This window comes from Ovis canadensis, chromosome 7 (assembly GCF_042477335.2).
Source record: "Ovis canadensis isolate MfBH-ARS-UI-01 breed Bighorn chromosome 7, ARS-UI_OviCan_v2, whole genome shotgun sequence".
Classification (NCBI taxonomy): domain Eukaryota; kingdom Metazoa; phylum Chordata; class Mammalia; order Artiodactyla; family Bovidae; genus Ovis; species Ovis canadensis.
Window position 1 is genome coordinate 96,713,068 of NC_091251.1, and position 15,511 is coordinate 96,728,578.

A 15,511-nucleotide genomic window follows, 5' to 3' on the forward strand; every position below is an offset into this window, starting at 1 on the left:
AGCAGTTTGCATTTCTTAATCTCATGCCCCTAATTGCTCTTCTCTACTTCTTCCTCCCCGCTGGTAACTACTAGTTTGTTCTCACTCTCTCTGTGAGTTTGCTTGTGTTATGTTATACTCACCCATTTGTTTTATTTTTGAATTCCACATGTAAGTGCTAATATAGAGTGTTTGTCTTCCTTTGACTTATTCCACTAAACCTAACACCCTCTGGGTCCATATACGTTGTTGTAAATGGCAGTATTTCATTCTTTTTAATGGCTGAGTAATATCCCATTCATTGTATAGGTATATCATATCTTCTTTATCCAGTCGTCTTTTGGAGGACACTTATGTTGGTTCCATGTCTTGGCTATTGTAAATAGTGTTGCTATGAACACTGGGGTGCATGTATATTTTTGAATTACTCTTTTCCTTTTATTTGGAGATAAGCCCAGGCATGGAATTGCTGGATCACAGTTCTATTTTTACTGAAACTCACTTCCATATTCCCAGGGTCTAAAAGAGGATCTGGAGCATAGTAGGCACACAGTTGATGTCTGCCATGTGAGTGAGGTGATCAAGTACAGTTCAGAGAAGTAGAGGAACATACATCAATAGGTAATATGCCCAGTCACAGAATCTAATTCTAAACTCATCATTCTGAAGTTTAACTTGAAAAGTACACAGATGTTTACACTGAAGAAACGTTCCCTCTCTAAGGCCCTGTCAGAAAGTGCTACTGAATTTGCTACAGTATTTTTAATTCTCAATGACATCCTGATTCTGTTTCTAACATTTCCTGTTATCTAGCATGAACTAACCAGTCTGTTCCCTAAAACCCGCTGTTTTGAGACAAACAACTATGAAGGCTGGTTCACTTCCTTAAGTACGGTAACAGATCATTTGTCTGACACTATTGCTGGATCTCTCCTGTATAAACACCAGGCACAGACTGAAAGAAAACAAAGACATCTCTGAGCATGAGCAATAACAACAACAACAAAAGAGTCAACAGATAAGAAAATGAAACGTGTTTTGGTGTTCACCATTTACCAAAAAGAAGTGGCTACAAAAATCAAGGTGATATAGGAAGAGAGAAAAAAAGAAAACAGAAGAAAGAGGAAAGGGAGTAAAGGGTAGCAGAAGTAACAGCAAGAAGATGCTGAGGAGAAGAAATAGCTGAAAGGAAAGAGAAGAAAATCCCATTAGACCAATTCAGAAAGTTGAGAGACACACGGTACACAGCCTTTCAAGTTTTAGCAATCCCTTATGACCAACCTAAATAGATAGCATGTCGAAAAGCAGAGATATTACTTTGCCAACAAAGGTCTGTCTAGTCAAGGCTATGGTTTTTCCTGTGGTCATGTATGGATATGAGAGTTGGACGGTGAAGAAAGCTGAGTGCTGAAGAATTGATGCTTTTGAACTGTGGTGTTGGAGAAGACTCTTGAGAGTCCCTTGGACTGCAAGGAGATCCAACCAGTCTATTCTGAAGGAGATCAGCCCTGGGATTTCTTTGGAAGGAATGATGCTAACGCTGAAACTCCAATACTTTGGCCACCTCATGCGAACAGTTGACTCATTGGAAAAGACTCTGATGCTGGGAAGGATTGGGGGCAGGAGGAGAAGGGGACGACAGAGGATGAGATGGCTGGATGGCATCACTGACTCGATGGACATGAGTCTGAGTGAACTCCAGGAGTTGGTAATAGACAGGGAGGCCTGGCATGCTGCGATACATGGGGTCGCAGAAAGTCAGACATGACTGAGCGACTGAACTGAACTGAACTGAAGGACATCACTGCAGTGCAGTGACCCCAACCTAGGAGCAAGGTCAAATCATGATGTTCTCCTCTCTAGCCAGGTGGCACCAGTGATAAAGAATCTGCCTGCCAATGCAGGAGACACAAGAGATAGGTTCGACTCCTGGGTCAGGAAGATCCCCAGAGTCAGGAAATGGCAACCCGCTCTAGTATTCTTGCCTGGAGAATACCATGGACAGAGGAGCCTGGTGGGCTACAGTCTGGTGGGTCACAAAGAGTTGGACAAGACTGAGCACACAGGTACGCACACACATTCATCTCTCTAGCTACTCAGCCAACATTTATTGGAACCAACATGGTGCTGGGCAAGGTATAAGTATTTGATAATTCTTAAAACATTGTGCCAAAAAAGTAAAAGTAAAAAAAGTAGGAATTTAAGAGTACTAACTTGCCATTTCCTAGAAATCTAACCTTTTTACAACAATCACTATGTTGGACAGATGAATAGTTAATAAGGTTACATAAAAACATGACCACCAATTTAACACAAATAAAAAAGTAAACATATGACCCAGCTATACATGACCAGTCCACCTCTTTCACACCCTCAAATTAAAATAGACCCATCTGTCCAGCAAGTTTGAAATAATGTGAACAGACTCACCATCAGTAGCAGCAATGGTAAACTCATCACCGCAGGAGACTCTGATCACTTGTTTTCCACCTAAGGGTCCCCCCAGCAGGTTGATTCCTAGACGCTTCTTATAATTTCCAACGCCCAGCTGTCCACACTTGTTGCAGCCAAAGGTCAGCAGCCGGCCTCGCTCTGAGAGAAGCAAAAATAAATAACCAGGTACAAATGGTCATGAAACAGAGAAAAGGCAGACAATGCAGAGTCCCACGGACTAGCTTCTGGTTACTGAGAGTATACAAGTATAAACTGCCACATAACTTTGGACCTAGGGCAGTTAGGGGAACTATGACCAATTAGAGAGAGGGAATGACTCAATATTATATATTCTCTAAAAAAAAATAATTGTATTTATTTATTTTTGGCTGGCTGGATCTTCACTGCTGCAATGGCTTTTTCTCTGGCTGTGGCGAGTGGGAGCTATTCTCTCATTGCAGTGTGCGGGCTTCTCATTGCCGTGGCTTCTCTTGTGCAGCACAGGCTCTAGGGCATGCAGGCTTCAACACCTACACCTACACACAACACCTGCAGCACAGTAGTTGCAGATCCCAGGCTCTAGAGCACAGGCTCAGTAGCTGTGGTGCACAGGCTTAGCTGCTCCATGGCATGTGGGATCTTCCTCAACCAGGTATGGAACCTGGGTCTCCTGCATTGGCAGGCAGATTCTTTACCACTGAGCCACCAGGGAAGCCCTATATACTCTACTTTAAAGGTGGGAAATGGGTACTATTTAACTTAGAAAACTTATAGATGGTGCTAATTAGAGACATTATTTGCCAGAAATTATAGGTATGACATTTTCCTTAAGAAATGTATTGATTATACATTTGTAATGATTACCAATAAAACATTTACTTGAATGCCCAAGTTGTTAACAAGATAACATTTGATGATGGGGGGAAATAAGGAGAATACATTTAGTTAAGAAGAGCTACTACTTGATAGAATAAAATAACCTGAAATTCTAAGGCCTGTGCACACAGTTGTAAATCAACTCACCATCAATAGCAGCAGTGTGAGTCTTGCCTGGGGCGATTGTACGAATCTTATAAAAGGACAACTGTTTGGCCAAGGTAAAGGAGGTGGTGTAGGGAACTTCGTGGTATGCCTGGAACAAGATAAGCAAAGACTCATGAGGTAAAAAATGGAGGGAAAATAGGCTGAAAATATTGTCAGGGTGACCAAAAGGACTTTCAAGCAAATCATGTTATTAAGAAGGTACCAGGTAACTTTTCATCTCCAACAGAATAAAAAAAGAAATAAGTTCAATATGTAATCAGAGAATTTAGTATGAGATTGGACTTTCTGACAACGGAATTTTAAATTCCTAAATTAGGGTATGCAAAACATGAACTCTCCATCCCAGAAGGCATCTATATAAGGACAGAATCATTGACATTTGTCTTAGTTATACACTGTGCATAGCTAACAAAAACAGGGCAAAGAATTAAAGAATCTTGAAGACTCTCTAACCTACTAAGCTATCAGTTTACTGTGACCTAATTTTACCTACAAAGTTCTCAACCTGTTAAAACCCACATCCCCTTAGATTAGCATAAAAATAAATCTTGTCATGTAAGTTTAAAATTTCACAATATAATGCAATAACAAAACCCAAATCAAGTAATGTTAATTCTGAATATATCTTTTCAAACTACACAGACACCCTCCCAAGACTTGCCCCAAATGTGTACTCCCCCATTTCACAATCACTACTTTAAAACAGAGATTGCTTAAAATTAATTCCATTTTTTTCCATTGAGTCAGCAAACTTGTCTATTAATATGAATCTTTAGAAAAGGATGAAAACTCATACTACCACAAAGAGAGGACTATGGCTTAATATTAGAGGTGTATTTTATGACATGCTTGAAGGAGGTAATAGTAATTACATTTAATAAGCCTATATAGGATCAGTGATTTGAGAGTAATCTTAAAAACTCTCCTGGGAGGTGATACATGGAAAAATGTTTCTTTTCATAATGTTAATTTTCTTGTGTTTATATTTCAGGGACAAGGTAGAATCTGAATTCCATCACTTGATTGTTTATAATCAACTAATTTATTGAGGTATAATGTACTATATAATACTATACAGCTTGATATATTTTTCTATAGGTATATAAACATAAAAACTACCCAGATCAAGATCCAGACCGTTGCCACCATCCTAGGGCTCTCTCCTATCTTTCCTGTTAATGCCTATACCCCTCCTCCCAGAAGTAACAGAAGTGGTTACTTCTGTAACCACTATTTTGACTTCTGCCATAGTTAATTTTGCCTTTAAACTTCAAACAATGGGCATCAGTGGGCTTTCTAGGTGGCACTAGTGGTAAAGAACCTGCCTGCCAATGCAGGAGATGTCATAGATGTGGGTTTGATCCCTGAGATGGGAAGACACTCTGGGGGAGGGCATGGCAATCCATTCTAGTATTCTTGCGTGAAGAAGCTCACGGACAGAGGAACCTGGTGGGCTACAGTCCATGGGGTCGCAAAGAGTCAGACACGATTAAAGAGACTTAGACACACAAATTTCAAATAATGGGTAGCATATAGTATGTATTCTTTTGTGGCTGGCTACCTTTGCTGGACTTAGTATCTGTGGAGATCCTCACTTTATTCTTAAGTGGTCACAAACCAATAATGGCATTTCCAAAGAAATCTCAACCTAGAGAGGTTCTGATGGTTTATTTAGGACACCAAATGGGATACTCACTTCATGGTTGATGATTCCAGACATGCACTGATTCAGACCCAGTTTGTTGAACTCATTGAGTCCACAGGCTAACACTTTGCCTGACTGGGTCAGCAGAAAAGTCCCATCGCAGCCACATTGAACCGCGACAATAATTAAGGCCTTGGGAACATCCACCTGCAAGAAAAAAACAAATTAGAAAAAAAAAAAATCTACCCAACATAACTTGTATTAAGAAAAAAATCCTCAAATTCTTTCAAAACTGTAATGTCCTGCATTTAGCAGAATGACTACAGGGAGTTCTATTCTCTTCAGATTTGCCCAGCAGCTTGGAGGCTACTGTTTTCAATAAGGAGCTTAAGTTTTATAATAAAGAGGCAACTGCAGGTCAGCTAAATAGATAGCTCCTGTCAAATTTTAGCAATAGGTACTTAGTTACTACTTAGGAACACTTCTCAGAAAACACTGGGGAAGGAGAAGCTTCAATCTATTACTGATTTACTCCTCTGAGATACAATATCCCATGATGGTTACAGAAGAACTCAGACCTGTAGAGTCCCAGTCATACAATAAGTGAGGTGACCAAGGATTGAGGCAGCAGCCAAGATGTCTGAAGGCTCATATCCCTCTGCAGTTAACTAGACAGGGCTGGAGAATGGTGGGGGACATGATGGGTGTACCTGTGAAATCTGAACACTCAAACCTTCTAACAATACTAGAGCCTTTTCAGATGAAGAGGAATAGCTATGAATTCTACTCAGTGAGAATGGTCCCACAGATATATCAGTTAATTTTTAAAATGTAAATAAACATCTTTAATAGTGAATAGTATAGCCGATTACAGTTGGCCTTCCCGTGGGTGAGCCTGTGTCCCAGGGTGGGAACGTGGCCACGCTCTCTCTCAGCTGGTTTCCCCTCCCACGCAGGCTCTGGCAGTGCCCGCTTCCACAGTGCTGAGGAATTAGGTATTATGCTTCATACACTATGCCCCCAAATACAAACAACTACTTCATCTGGTGTCCAGTTGTGGAAGGAGGAAGGGAAATGGCTGTGCCAGGTGAAAGGATAGTATATTGCTTTCTAGCATCTTTCCACGCAGGGTGTGTTTAGCTTGATGTAACTTTTTCACTGTACATGCTAATTTCAGTGCTCACTAATGAGCAAGCTGTGACTCCAGAGTGTCCACAGTGGCTACATCATTTCTCAACTTTTCATGACTTAGGCAGATGACAAGACCACAAGAGTGCTAAATTAGGAATCCTGGATTGTCAATCTCCCAGATAGGGAATATTTCAGAAAGAAAACACCTTGATATGAGGCGGCAGGGAAGGAGGACTTATTACTGAAGGCTGTGTGACCTAGACAGGCTCTAAGAAGAAGCTGCCTCTGATTTTACCTTTTGTGGTGTATAGTAATCCTCTTCTGAATCCAAACCCAGGCGTCCTGAGACAGACATGAGAAAGAAAATCATTAATGTGAGGGCTCCTGTCCCAATGAAAATGTTCCATAAGATTCTCTTTTACTAAATTAACACTTAAATAGAGGCTGCATGACATGTTTAGAGGTGCACAAGCTTGAAGTCAGGCTGTGCCCCTGCGAATAAGTGTAGAGAGTCAAGGCGACACCTACCATATTCACCACAGCCCCAAGAGTAGACTTCTTTGTTTCGTGTCAAAACCACCACATGATTATCTCCACAGGAGACCTGCTCCACTGGATTGCTCAGGAAGAAGTCCAGCTGCATGGGTTCTAAGACTTCAGCACCAGCAACCTTGTCCACCCCCATGCAGCCATAATAGTCAGATCCAAAGGCATAGAGCTGACCTTCATCTGTGAGAGGAAGGAAAGCAGAATCCACCAAATGAATTACTTGTTTTGTCTAATGAGAAAGCTGGACAGGACTGGAACGAGGACGACCTCAGACACGGAGCTCATATGAGATGATTGCAGCAGAGAAATCTGACACTGTCTATGAAGCCTAGAGTTCTTTGTATTTAGAGGGTCATGCATACTGTTATGTAACAGTTTTTAAAAAAATGGTGGGATGATTGTGTTAAAAAGGCTTAAAAATTTAAGCCTATTTTACATCTCTATTTTACAGAATAAAAAGGAAGCACAAAGCAATCATAAAGTGAATAACGGTAAGACCAAAACTAAATTTTAGCTCCTGATTCCTGATTTAGTATTATCTACACCTGACTAGGTAGTGAGGTTATTCCTTCTCAGCCCCCCCAAAATGGGACAGACAATATATTTCTCCTAGTCCCACCTCTTTTGTTACCCACCTGCTTTCTCCTTGCTCATCACTCCTGTAATGCTATATCAAGTTGGGCATGTTGCTATTAAAGTGTATATTTGCTCACTGTCTTTGGTTCTTTGGAATCTTATCTTTTGTGTAAAATCCCAGCTAAAACTGCATAGAATTAGGTACATCACTCCACCTGAAATGCACCTGGGTGCGTTCTGCTGCTGGCTTACCTGTTACACAGACAGTGAAATCATCACCACATGACACCTGACGGATAGCTTTGCCTTGCAACTTTTCTACGTGCTTTGGCTGTCGGTAGGAGGCTTTGTCGCCATGGCCCAGCTGACCATGGAGTTTAGTACCCCCTTGCATGTTCTGTGAAATAAACAGGACTTGTGAAGTTTTAAACTTTTCATGCGAAAGCAAATCTTTAACATCACTTCTTATCAAGAAAAACAGTAGGAAAAAGAATCAGCTGATAATTAAGAAATGAAAACAAAACAAAAAGGTAAGGGCATTAAATCTTTTAATGACAGATAGTAAAAATCCCCTGCCAACAGATAAAGATTTTTTAAATATCTTATCAGGACTTAAAAGGAAACATTCCCAATTCTGTCTTTTTCCTCCAAGTCTAAGGTAAACTAATTATGGGTGATGATGAAAACAATGTCTTTATATAGTTTAGCTTGATTTTTTCTATAGGAGGACAGGCTCTTGGAAATCCTTACAAAAGTTTTTACAAATTTTGGTCACAAGGGGGCTTCCCTGGTGGCTCAGCTGGTAAAGAATCTGCCTGCAATGTAGGAGACCTGGGTTCGATCCCTGGGTCGGGAAAATTCTCTGGAGAAGGGAAAAATTACCCACTCCAGTATTCTGGCCTAGAGAATTTCATGCACTGTATAGTCCATGGGGTCGCAGAGTTGGACACAACAGCGTCTTTCACTCCCTGAAATATGCAAGTCATAAGGAATTTGGCTACATCTAAGAGGCTGCTAGAAGGCACTGACAATAGTCCTAAATGACTTCCCAGCAGTTTTAGAGAGGCACGACATTCTTCCCATTTAATAGCTCAACTGTAAGGCCTTCTATAAATGTTTTTTAAGGCACTAATTTCACTCTACCTCTAAAGTACCCCCAGAAGCTAGTCTTCAAGTGAGAGGATTTTTGGAAATAACAGCAAGCTAAAACTCTGTAACAGAGGTCAAATCACTCATTCTTTCTCTCAACCAATAGCTGAGTGTCTACTCTGTCACACGCTGGGGATAAAGCCTGTCCTCTTGGAGAACTTACCTGAAACTACTGGAAAAAATGAGCTCCCTCCAGAAGGAGGAAGAGTGGGAAGAACTGAGGTTCTAAGACAGGTTGGGTAATGAAAAACCAGCATGAAGTGAGCCTAAGAAGGCACAGCTGAAGAGACAGGAGGGAAGCCAAGAGAGGACAAGGCTTCCTGCAAGAAGGAAAAGTGACCAATATGTTAATACTAAAGGTCAAGCAAGGACTCAAGGGCACCTATCTGTTTCGTTTTCATAATTTAGAGGTCATTTTGTCAAGAGTACTTTCAATTGACTGGCAGGTGAATGAGGAATGAGTGGGAGATAAGAAAAGAGACAGCAAAAATATGCAGTATGTTCAAGGTGAGAGAGAAGGTAGAATCTAGAGGGGAACAAAGGAAAATTCTACTCAAGATATACCATCTTCAATCACTGATGGAGGTCTTAGAATTTTCCTGACATGGTACACTACTTCATTTATTTACAAAGCTACTTCACAGATATAAGTTGCTCTGAAATGCATGGTAATAGAACAGAGTAAACAAGTGACTTTCTGAAGTCACCCATCTGTAAATGAGAATCCAGTCTCCTGAGTCCAACCCTTTTAATTCTTTCTCTCCTTCTCTTGCTCTCTCTTTCATTCATTCATTCAAAACACACTTAAAAGTGCTCTAACATGTACCAGGCACTTGGGATACATCAGTGAACTAAACAGAAAAAATCCCTCCTCTCAAAAGAGCTTATATTTCATCATCTTATGCTGCCACTTCTGTAGCACATACTCAACCAACAAAATTCTTATATATCCTGGGCCCAGTGAGGTGCACATCATTGTTCTAAAGTATGTAGCTTTCACTTACCACCCAAGTGTATAGCTCCTTCTCCACTGTGACCACAGCAAAGTGGGTATTCCCTGCACACACCTGCCGGGCACTACAGCCACTCTTGATGACATCCAGTTTCTGGGGAGTGGACTTCCCACCACCCCAGACATAGACTTCACTTGTTCGGGATGTTACCACAGCAATGGGTGCTTCAGTCACAGTGCTTGACCTGCCAACAACCCCCAGAACAAAGGCACATTTAACATAAAAATTGTATCAAAGAAAAATGCTTTCAGCCTGTTCCCTGAGTAGAACTGCCAATTATGGTATGAGAAAGTATGTTCTTTCTCGACAACTTACTCCAACCCTCTATCATGGCAGGCTTTGCAATTCTTGCCTCAGGGCTTCATCACAGCCCAGCCAGATCAGATACTAGTCTGATCCATAACACCTACACTTTTCAACTTTTCAACATTCACCACGATAATGAGGTCCACTTTGGTAAGAGGGTGAAATTACAGCTTTCTTTTGCTCTGAAATGACTATTTGATATTTAAATGGATGCTGGGCTTCTGAAAGGATGCCAAAGGCTTCTTACTGGGATCAAACAATGTCCAGACCCAAGAAAGAAAGACCCCCTGGTGGTAATTTAAGATATATTACTTTTTTCAAGAGTCTCCTGAGCATTACCTTGGTCTCTTTGTAGGTGCATTAAGCAGTGTGACTTTTTCCTCCATCTCTCTACCAAAAGAAAAGCAAAGATACATGAGAGAAATAATAGGCTCTATATTGCACCAGTGTCTCTTTAAAACCTTTCACAGACTTAATCTTCTGTAAACCATATGCCTCATACGATGTTATAATACTTTTAGCAAAGTACTTCGATACAACTCAGACAGTTACACAGGCCTAGCATTAGACAATTCATTAACCACGATGAGGCCAGCAGTCTGGGATTATTTGTTTTCTATCTCTGAGGAATGTTCTAGGCTGCATCAGAGAGCCTTGAGAACTTCTTTCTGATACACATTTTAGGAACCTGCTAACATCTCCATCTAGTCTGTCCAGTGACTCCCTAAACTCTACATTTCTAAAGGTCAGCTCATTGTCTTTCTCCCGATACAGATTTTCTTCCTTACTCTCCTGATTCTTTAACCGGCACCTTCAATCCTCCCAGTGAATTAGGCTTAAAACTTCAGCGATTTTGGATTCAGCTGTCTTCTTTTCTTCAATATTCAAATTCTACAGATTCTACTTGTACAATGCCCTTTATCCTCACCTGTCCTTCCCAGTCTCACCATTTTAGCTCTGGGCAACTTTACTTCCCAACTAGGCCGTTCAGTTCAGTTCAGTATGTCCAACTCTTTGCAACCCCATGGACTACAGCACACTAGGCTTCCCTGTCCATCAGCAACTTCCGGAGCTTGCTTAAACTCATGTCCATTGAGTCTGTGAGGCCATCCAGCCATCTTACCCTCTGTTATCCCTTTCTCCTCCTGCCTTCAATCTTTCAACCTTTCAATCCTTCAACCCCAGCATCAGGGTCTTTTCCAATAAGTCAGTTCCTTGCATCAGGTGGCCAAAGTATTGAAGCTTCAGCTTCAGCATCAGTCCTTCTAATGAATATTCAGGACTGATTTCCTTTAAGACTGACTTGATCTCCTTGCAATCCAAGGGACTCTCAAGAATCTTCTCTAACACCACAGTTCAAAAGCAGCAATTCTTTAGTGCTCAGCTTTCTTTATGGTCCAACTCTCACATCCATACAACTGTCCAACTAGACTGTCAGTTCAGTTCAGTTCAGTTCAGTCGCTCAGCCGTGTCCGACTCTTTGCGATCCCATGATTCGCAGCACACCAGGCCTCCCTGTTCATCACCATCTCCCGGAGTTCACTCAGACTCACGTCCATCGAGTCCGTGATGCCATCCGCCATCTCATCCTCGGTCGTCCCTTTCTCCTTCTGCCCCCAATCCCTCCCAGCATCAGAGTCTTTCCCAAGGAGTCAACTCTTCGCATGAGGTATCCAAAGTACTGGAGTTTCAGTGTTAGCATCATTCCTTCCAAAGAAATCCCAAGGTTGATCTCCTTCAGAATGGACTGGTTGGATCTCCTTGCAGTCCAAGGGACTCTCAAGAGTCTTCTCCAATACCACACTTCAAAAGCATCAATTCTTTGGCGCTCAGCTTTCTTCACAGTCCAACTCTCTCATCCATACATGACCACTGGACAAACCAAAGCGTTGACTAGATGGACCTTAGTCAGCAAAGTAATGTCTCTGCTTTTGAATATACTATCTAGGTTGGTCATAACTTTTCTTGCAAGAAGTAAGCGTCTTTTAATTTCATGGCTGCAATCACCATCTGCAGTGATTTTGGAGCCCAAAAATATAAAGTCTGACACTGTTTCCACTGTTTCCCATCTATTTCCCATGAAGTGATGGGACTGGATGCCATGATTTTCGTTTTCTGAATGTTGAGCTTTAGGCCAACTTTTTCGCTCTCCTCTTTCACTTTCATCAAGAGGCTTTTTAGCTCCTCTTCACTTTCTGCCATAAGGGTGGTGTCATCTGCATATCTGAGGTTATTGATATTTCTCCCGGCAATCTTGATTCCAGCTTGTGTTTCTTCCAGTCCAGGGTTTCTCATGATGTACTCTGCATATAAGTTATATAAGCAGGGTGACAATATACAGCCTTGACGTACTCCTTTTCCTATTTGGAACCAATCTGTTGTTCCATGTCCAGTTCTAACTGTTGCTTCCTGACCTGCATACAGATTTCTCAAGAAGCAGGTTAGGTGGTCTGGTATTCCCATCTCTTTCAGAATTTCCCAGTTTATTGTGATCCACAGTCAAAGGCTTTGGCATAGTCAATCGAGCAGAAATAGATGTTTTTCTGGAATTCTCTTGCTTTTTCCATGATCCAGCGATGTTGGCAATTTGATCTCTGGTTCCTCTGCCTTTTCTAAAACCAGCTTGAACATTAGGGAGTTCACGGTTCACGTATTGCTGAAGCCTGGCTTGGAGAATTTTGAGCATTACTTTACCAGCATGTGAGATGAGTGCAATTGTGCGGCAGTTTGAGCATTCTTTGGCATTGCCTTTCTTTGGAATTGGAATGAAAACGGACCTTTTCCAGTCTTGTGGCCACTGCTGAGTTTTCCAAATTTACTGCCATATTGAGTGCAGCACTTTCACAGCATCATCTTTCAGGATTTGAAACAGCTCAACTGGAATTCTATCCCCTCCACTATCTTTGTTCGTAGTGATGCTTTCTAAGGCCCACTTGACTTCACTTTCCAAGATGTCTGGCTCTAGATTAGTGATCACATCATCATGATTATCTGGGTCGTGAAGATCTTTTTTGTAGAGTTCTTCCATGTATTCTTGCCACCTCTTCTTAATATCTTCTGCTTCTGTTAGGTCCATACCATTTATGTCCTTTATCAAGCCCATCTTTGCATGAAATGTTCCCTTGGTATCTCTAATTTTCTTGAAGAGATCTCTAGTCTTTCCCGTTCTGTTGTTTTCCTCTATTTCTTTGCACTGATCGCTGAAGAAGGCTTTTTTTTTTAATCTCTTCTTGCTATTCTTTGGAACTCTGCATTTAGATGCTTATATCTTTCCTTTTCTCCTTTGCTTTTCGCCTCTCTTCTTTTCACAGCTATTTGTAAGGCCTCCCCAGACAGCCATTTTGCTTTTTTGCATAGCTCGTTGGTAAACTAGGCTGCAGTAGTACCTAATTGGTCTCACCAAAGTTTCAATCTACTTTATTCAGTCCTGGACTGACTTAACACTGATATTAGTATTGCTAAATAACTTTTCCTAAGGTTCCATCTCTCATCACATGAATCGCCCTCTCAAATATCCAACACTTCCATACAATTCCCTGAATACAGCACAAATTCCTTCATCTGGCATTCAAGATCTCTACCTACTTTTAAAGGGTTCCTTCCTTTAGTTCCCATGTTTCAGCTCAGGGTTCCCATTCTGCCTAAACCAATTATACCTGAAGACCTGGGGCGGTGCTTAAGCACCAGTAATTTTTGAAAGTTCTAATGGTGTTGCAATTGAGAATGCCAGGTCTAAAACCTCTAGTGTAGTCAAATAGGACTTAGTGCTTCCTGAATATTTTCACAATTCTCTGTGTCTGTGCTTTATCTGGAAAACTCTGTCTTATGTTCTTCCATCAAAGAACAAAGTTCTAAGGAAGTACTATCTGTAAATCTCCAATTATCTCAATAAAAATGGCAATTAAAAATTATCAATGGAAATATTTAAATAAGAGATTTAAACAGTGATTATACTGTTACAAAATAAGCCAGATAAAGAATTTAAATATGCCTATCCAGCCCTAAAGGGTGACTGCCTGAATATGAATAGAACATAAATAAAAGGTTACAGTGTTGCATTTGGAGTGTTATATGTAATTCTAGGCACTAAAACTCTGGCTAGAGATCAACTGGAAAACCAGAAAAGATCAATTTAACACAACAGAATAAAGGTACTGACCAAAGAACAGAGATTATGGAATTAGCTATACACTTAATGCATCCAAGGGCAAGACTTGAATTTGAATGTTGGGAAGATTCACAAAGAACTGGCAGAAGAAGGAATTAGTAAGGCAAAAATAGTGTAAGAGGATGAAACAGAGACTAGGACATTTAAGAAGCATAAAGAAAGTCTTTTCTTTTGAGCTAGGGTTTGAAGCCTCCTACAAAAGGTGAGGGATAAAGGGCCTTCCTTCTACCTCTAGAGACCTCTAATACTGAATAAATCTCAGAAAATAACCCATCAAGAATCAGTCAAATTCAACTATGGGACATGGGCAAAAGGTATCTGAAGAGGACCCCTACAATTACAACCTATCATCGAAACAAGTGCACTAAAAAGCTATGGCCCAGTCCAATCCTACACTCCTATCCAACAACTGTTGAGCATCTTGTGCCAGGCCCGGGGCTGAGCCCTTTATATGCATTGCCTCTTTCAATCCTCAGCCTACTTCACTTCATAGAGAAAACTAAGGGTCAGAGATGTTAAATAACTTGACAAAGACAGTGACAGAACTCAGATACAAACGTAAGGATAACTGAGTCCACAGCCCTCCTCTCTTAATTACTACACTCTCATGCCCAAACTCTAGAGTAGAACTCACAGAAGATGGGGGGTCTAGGGCCTCATCAGGATCGATTCAGAACAAACTAGCAGGGGCAAGGGAGGTCGAAGTCGAGCAATGAAAACAGAGATGCTGGAAGAAAATAGCACCAGAGTGGCCAGGTCAGGAAACATCACCCTCTCTCTGCAGTACTCTGGTCAGGCCTATACAGTTAGTTGACCATCTACAGAAAGACAATGAAGCGACTTCTTTGTTTTTTACCTTCTGCGTTTCCTGAGAAGGGGTCTATCCAGAAGTTCATCTGCAGTGGGTCTCTGCTCAGGATCCTAAAAAGTACCAATGAGTTAGTTTTAACTTAAAGGAAATGGGCGAAATGGGATCTAAAGAGGCATTTTACTTTTTCTTAGAAGGCTGTAGGTTTACTATTCAGAGACCACTATATATCATCCTTTTTATTTCAAAAACCTATTATGTCACATTCTATGCTTCATGCTCATTATCATCAGCACTTACATGTGAGAATGAGAATGTACCTTCCTCAAGGATTTTAACTGTTAGGGTAGTGGTTCTCAAATTTCAATATACATAAAACATAAGAATCTCCTGGAGTACCTGTTACAAATAAAGATTTCTGGGCTTTATTCACAGAAATTCTGATCCAGAAGGCCTGGGGTAGGGCCCAGGAATCTTCATTTTCTTCTTATAAGACTTGCCCGCCCCCTGGCGATTCTCATGCCCGTGGTTCCTGGACTACCTCTGAGTAATACTGACCTAGAACTACACTGCAAGGCAACTGTGACATTTAGAACTATATACATTCTGTACATGAGGAATTCTAAATTACCTCTTATACAGTTTATAAAAATTAATCTTGATTATAAAAAATGGAGCACAATTTCACAAACTAATAAAGGAAGAATCTG

At 40.9% G+C, this 15,511-nt stretch overlaps 1 protein-coding gene across 1 annotated transcript in view; it reads right to left on the reverse strand.

Annotated features, from left to right (window-relative positions):
• NEK9 (NIMA related kinase 9) overlaps nt 1–15,511 on the reverse strand; it is a 39,693-nt gene that overhangs the window by 13,667 nt on the left and 10,515 nt on the right. The window contains exons 8-16 of the mRNA XM_069597084.1: nt 14,850–14,914; nt 10,165–10,215; nt 9,511–9,703; nt 7,610–7,754; nt 6,761–6,961; nt 6,528–6,574; nt 5,153–5,308; nt 3,436–3,544; nt 2,410–2,571 (exon numbers count right to left, since the gene is read on the reverse strand). Coding sequence (XP_069453185.1) covers nt 2,410–2,571; nt 3,436–3,544; nt 5,153–5,308; nt 6,528–6,574; nt 6,761–6,961; nt 7,610–7,754; nt 9,511–9,703; nt 10,165–10,215; nt 14,850–14,914 — 1,129 coding nt within the window. The remainder of the gene's footprint in view (nt 1–2,409; nt 2,572–3,435; nt 3,545–5,152; nt 5,309–6,527; nt 6,575–6,760; nt 6,962–7,609; nt 7,755–9,510; nt 9,704–10,164; nt 10,216–14,849; nt 14,915–15,511) is intronic.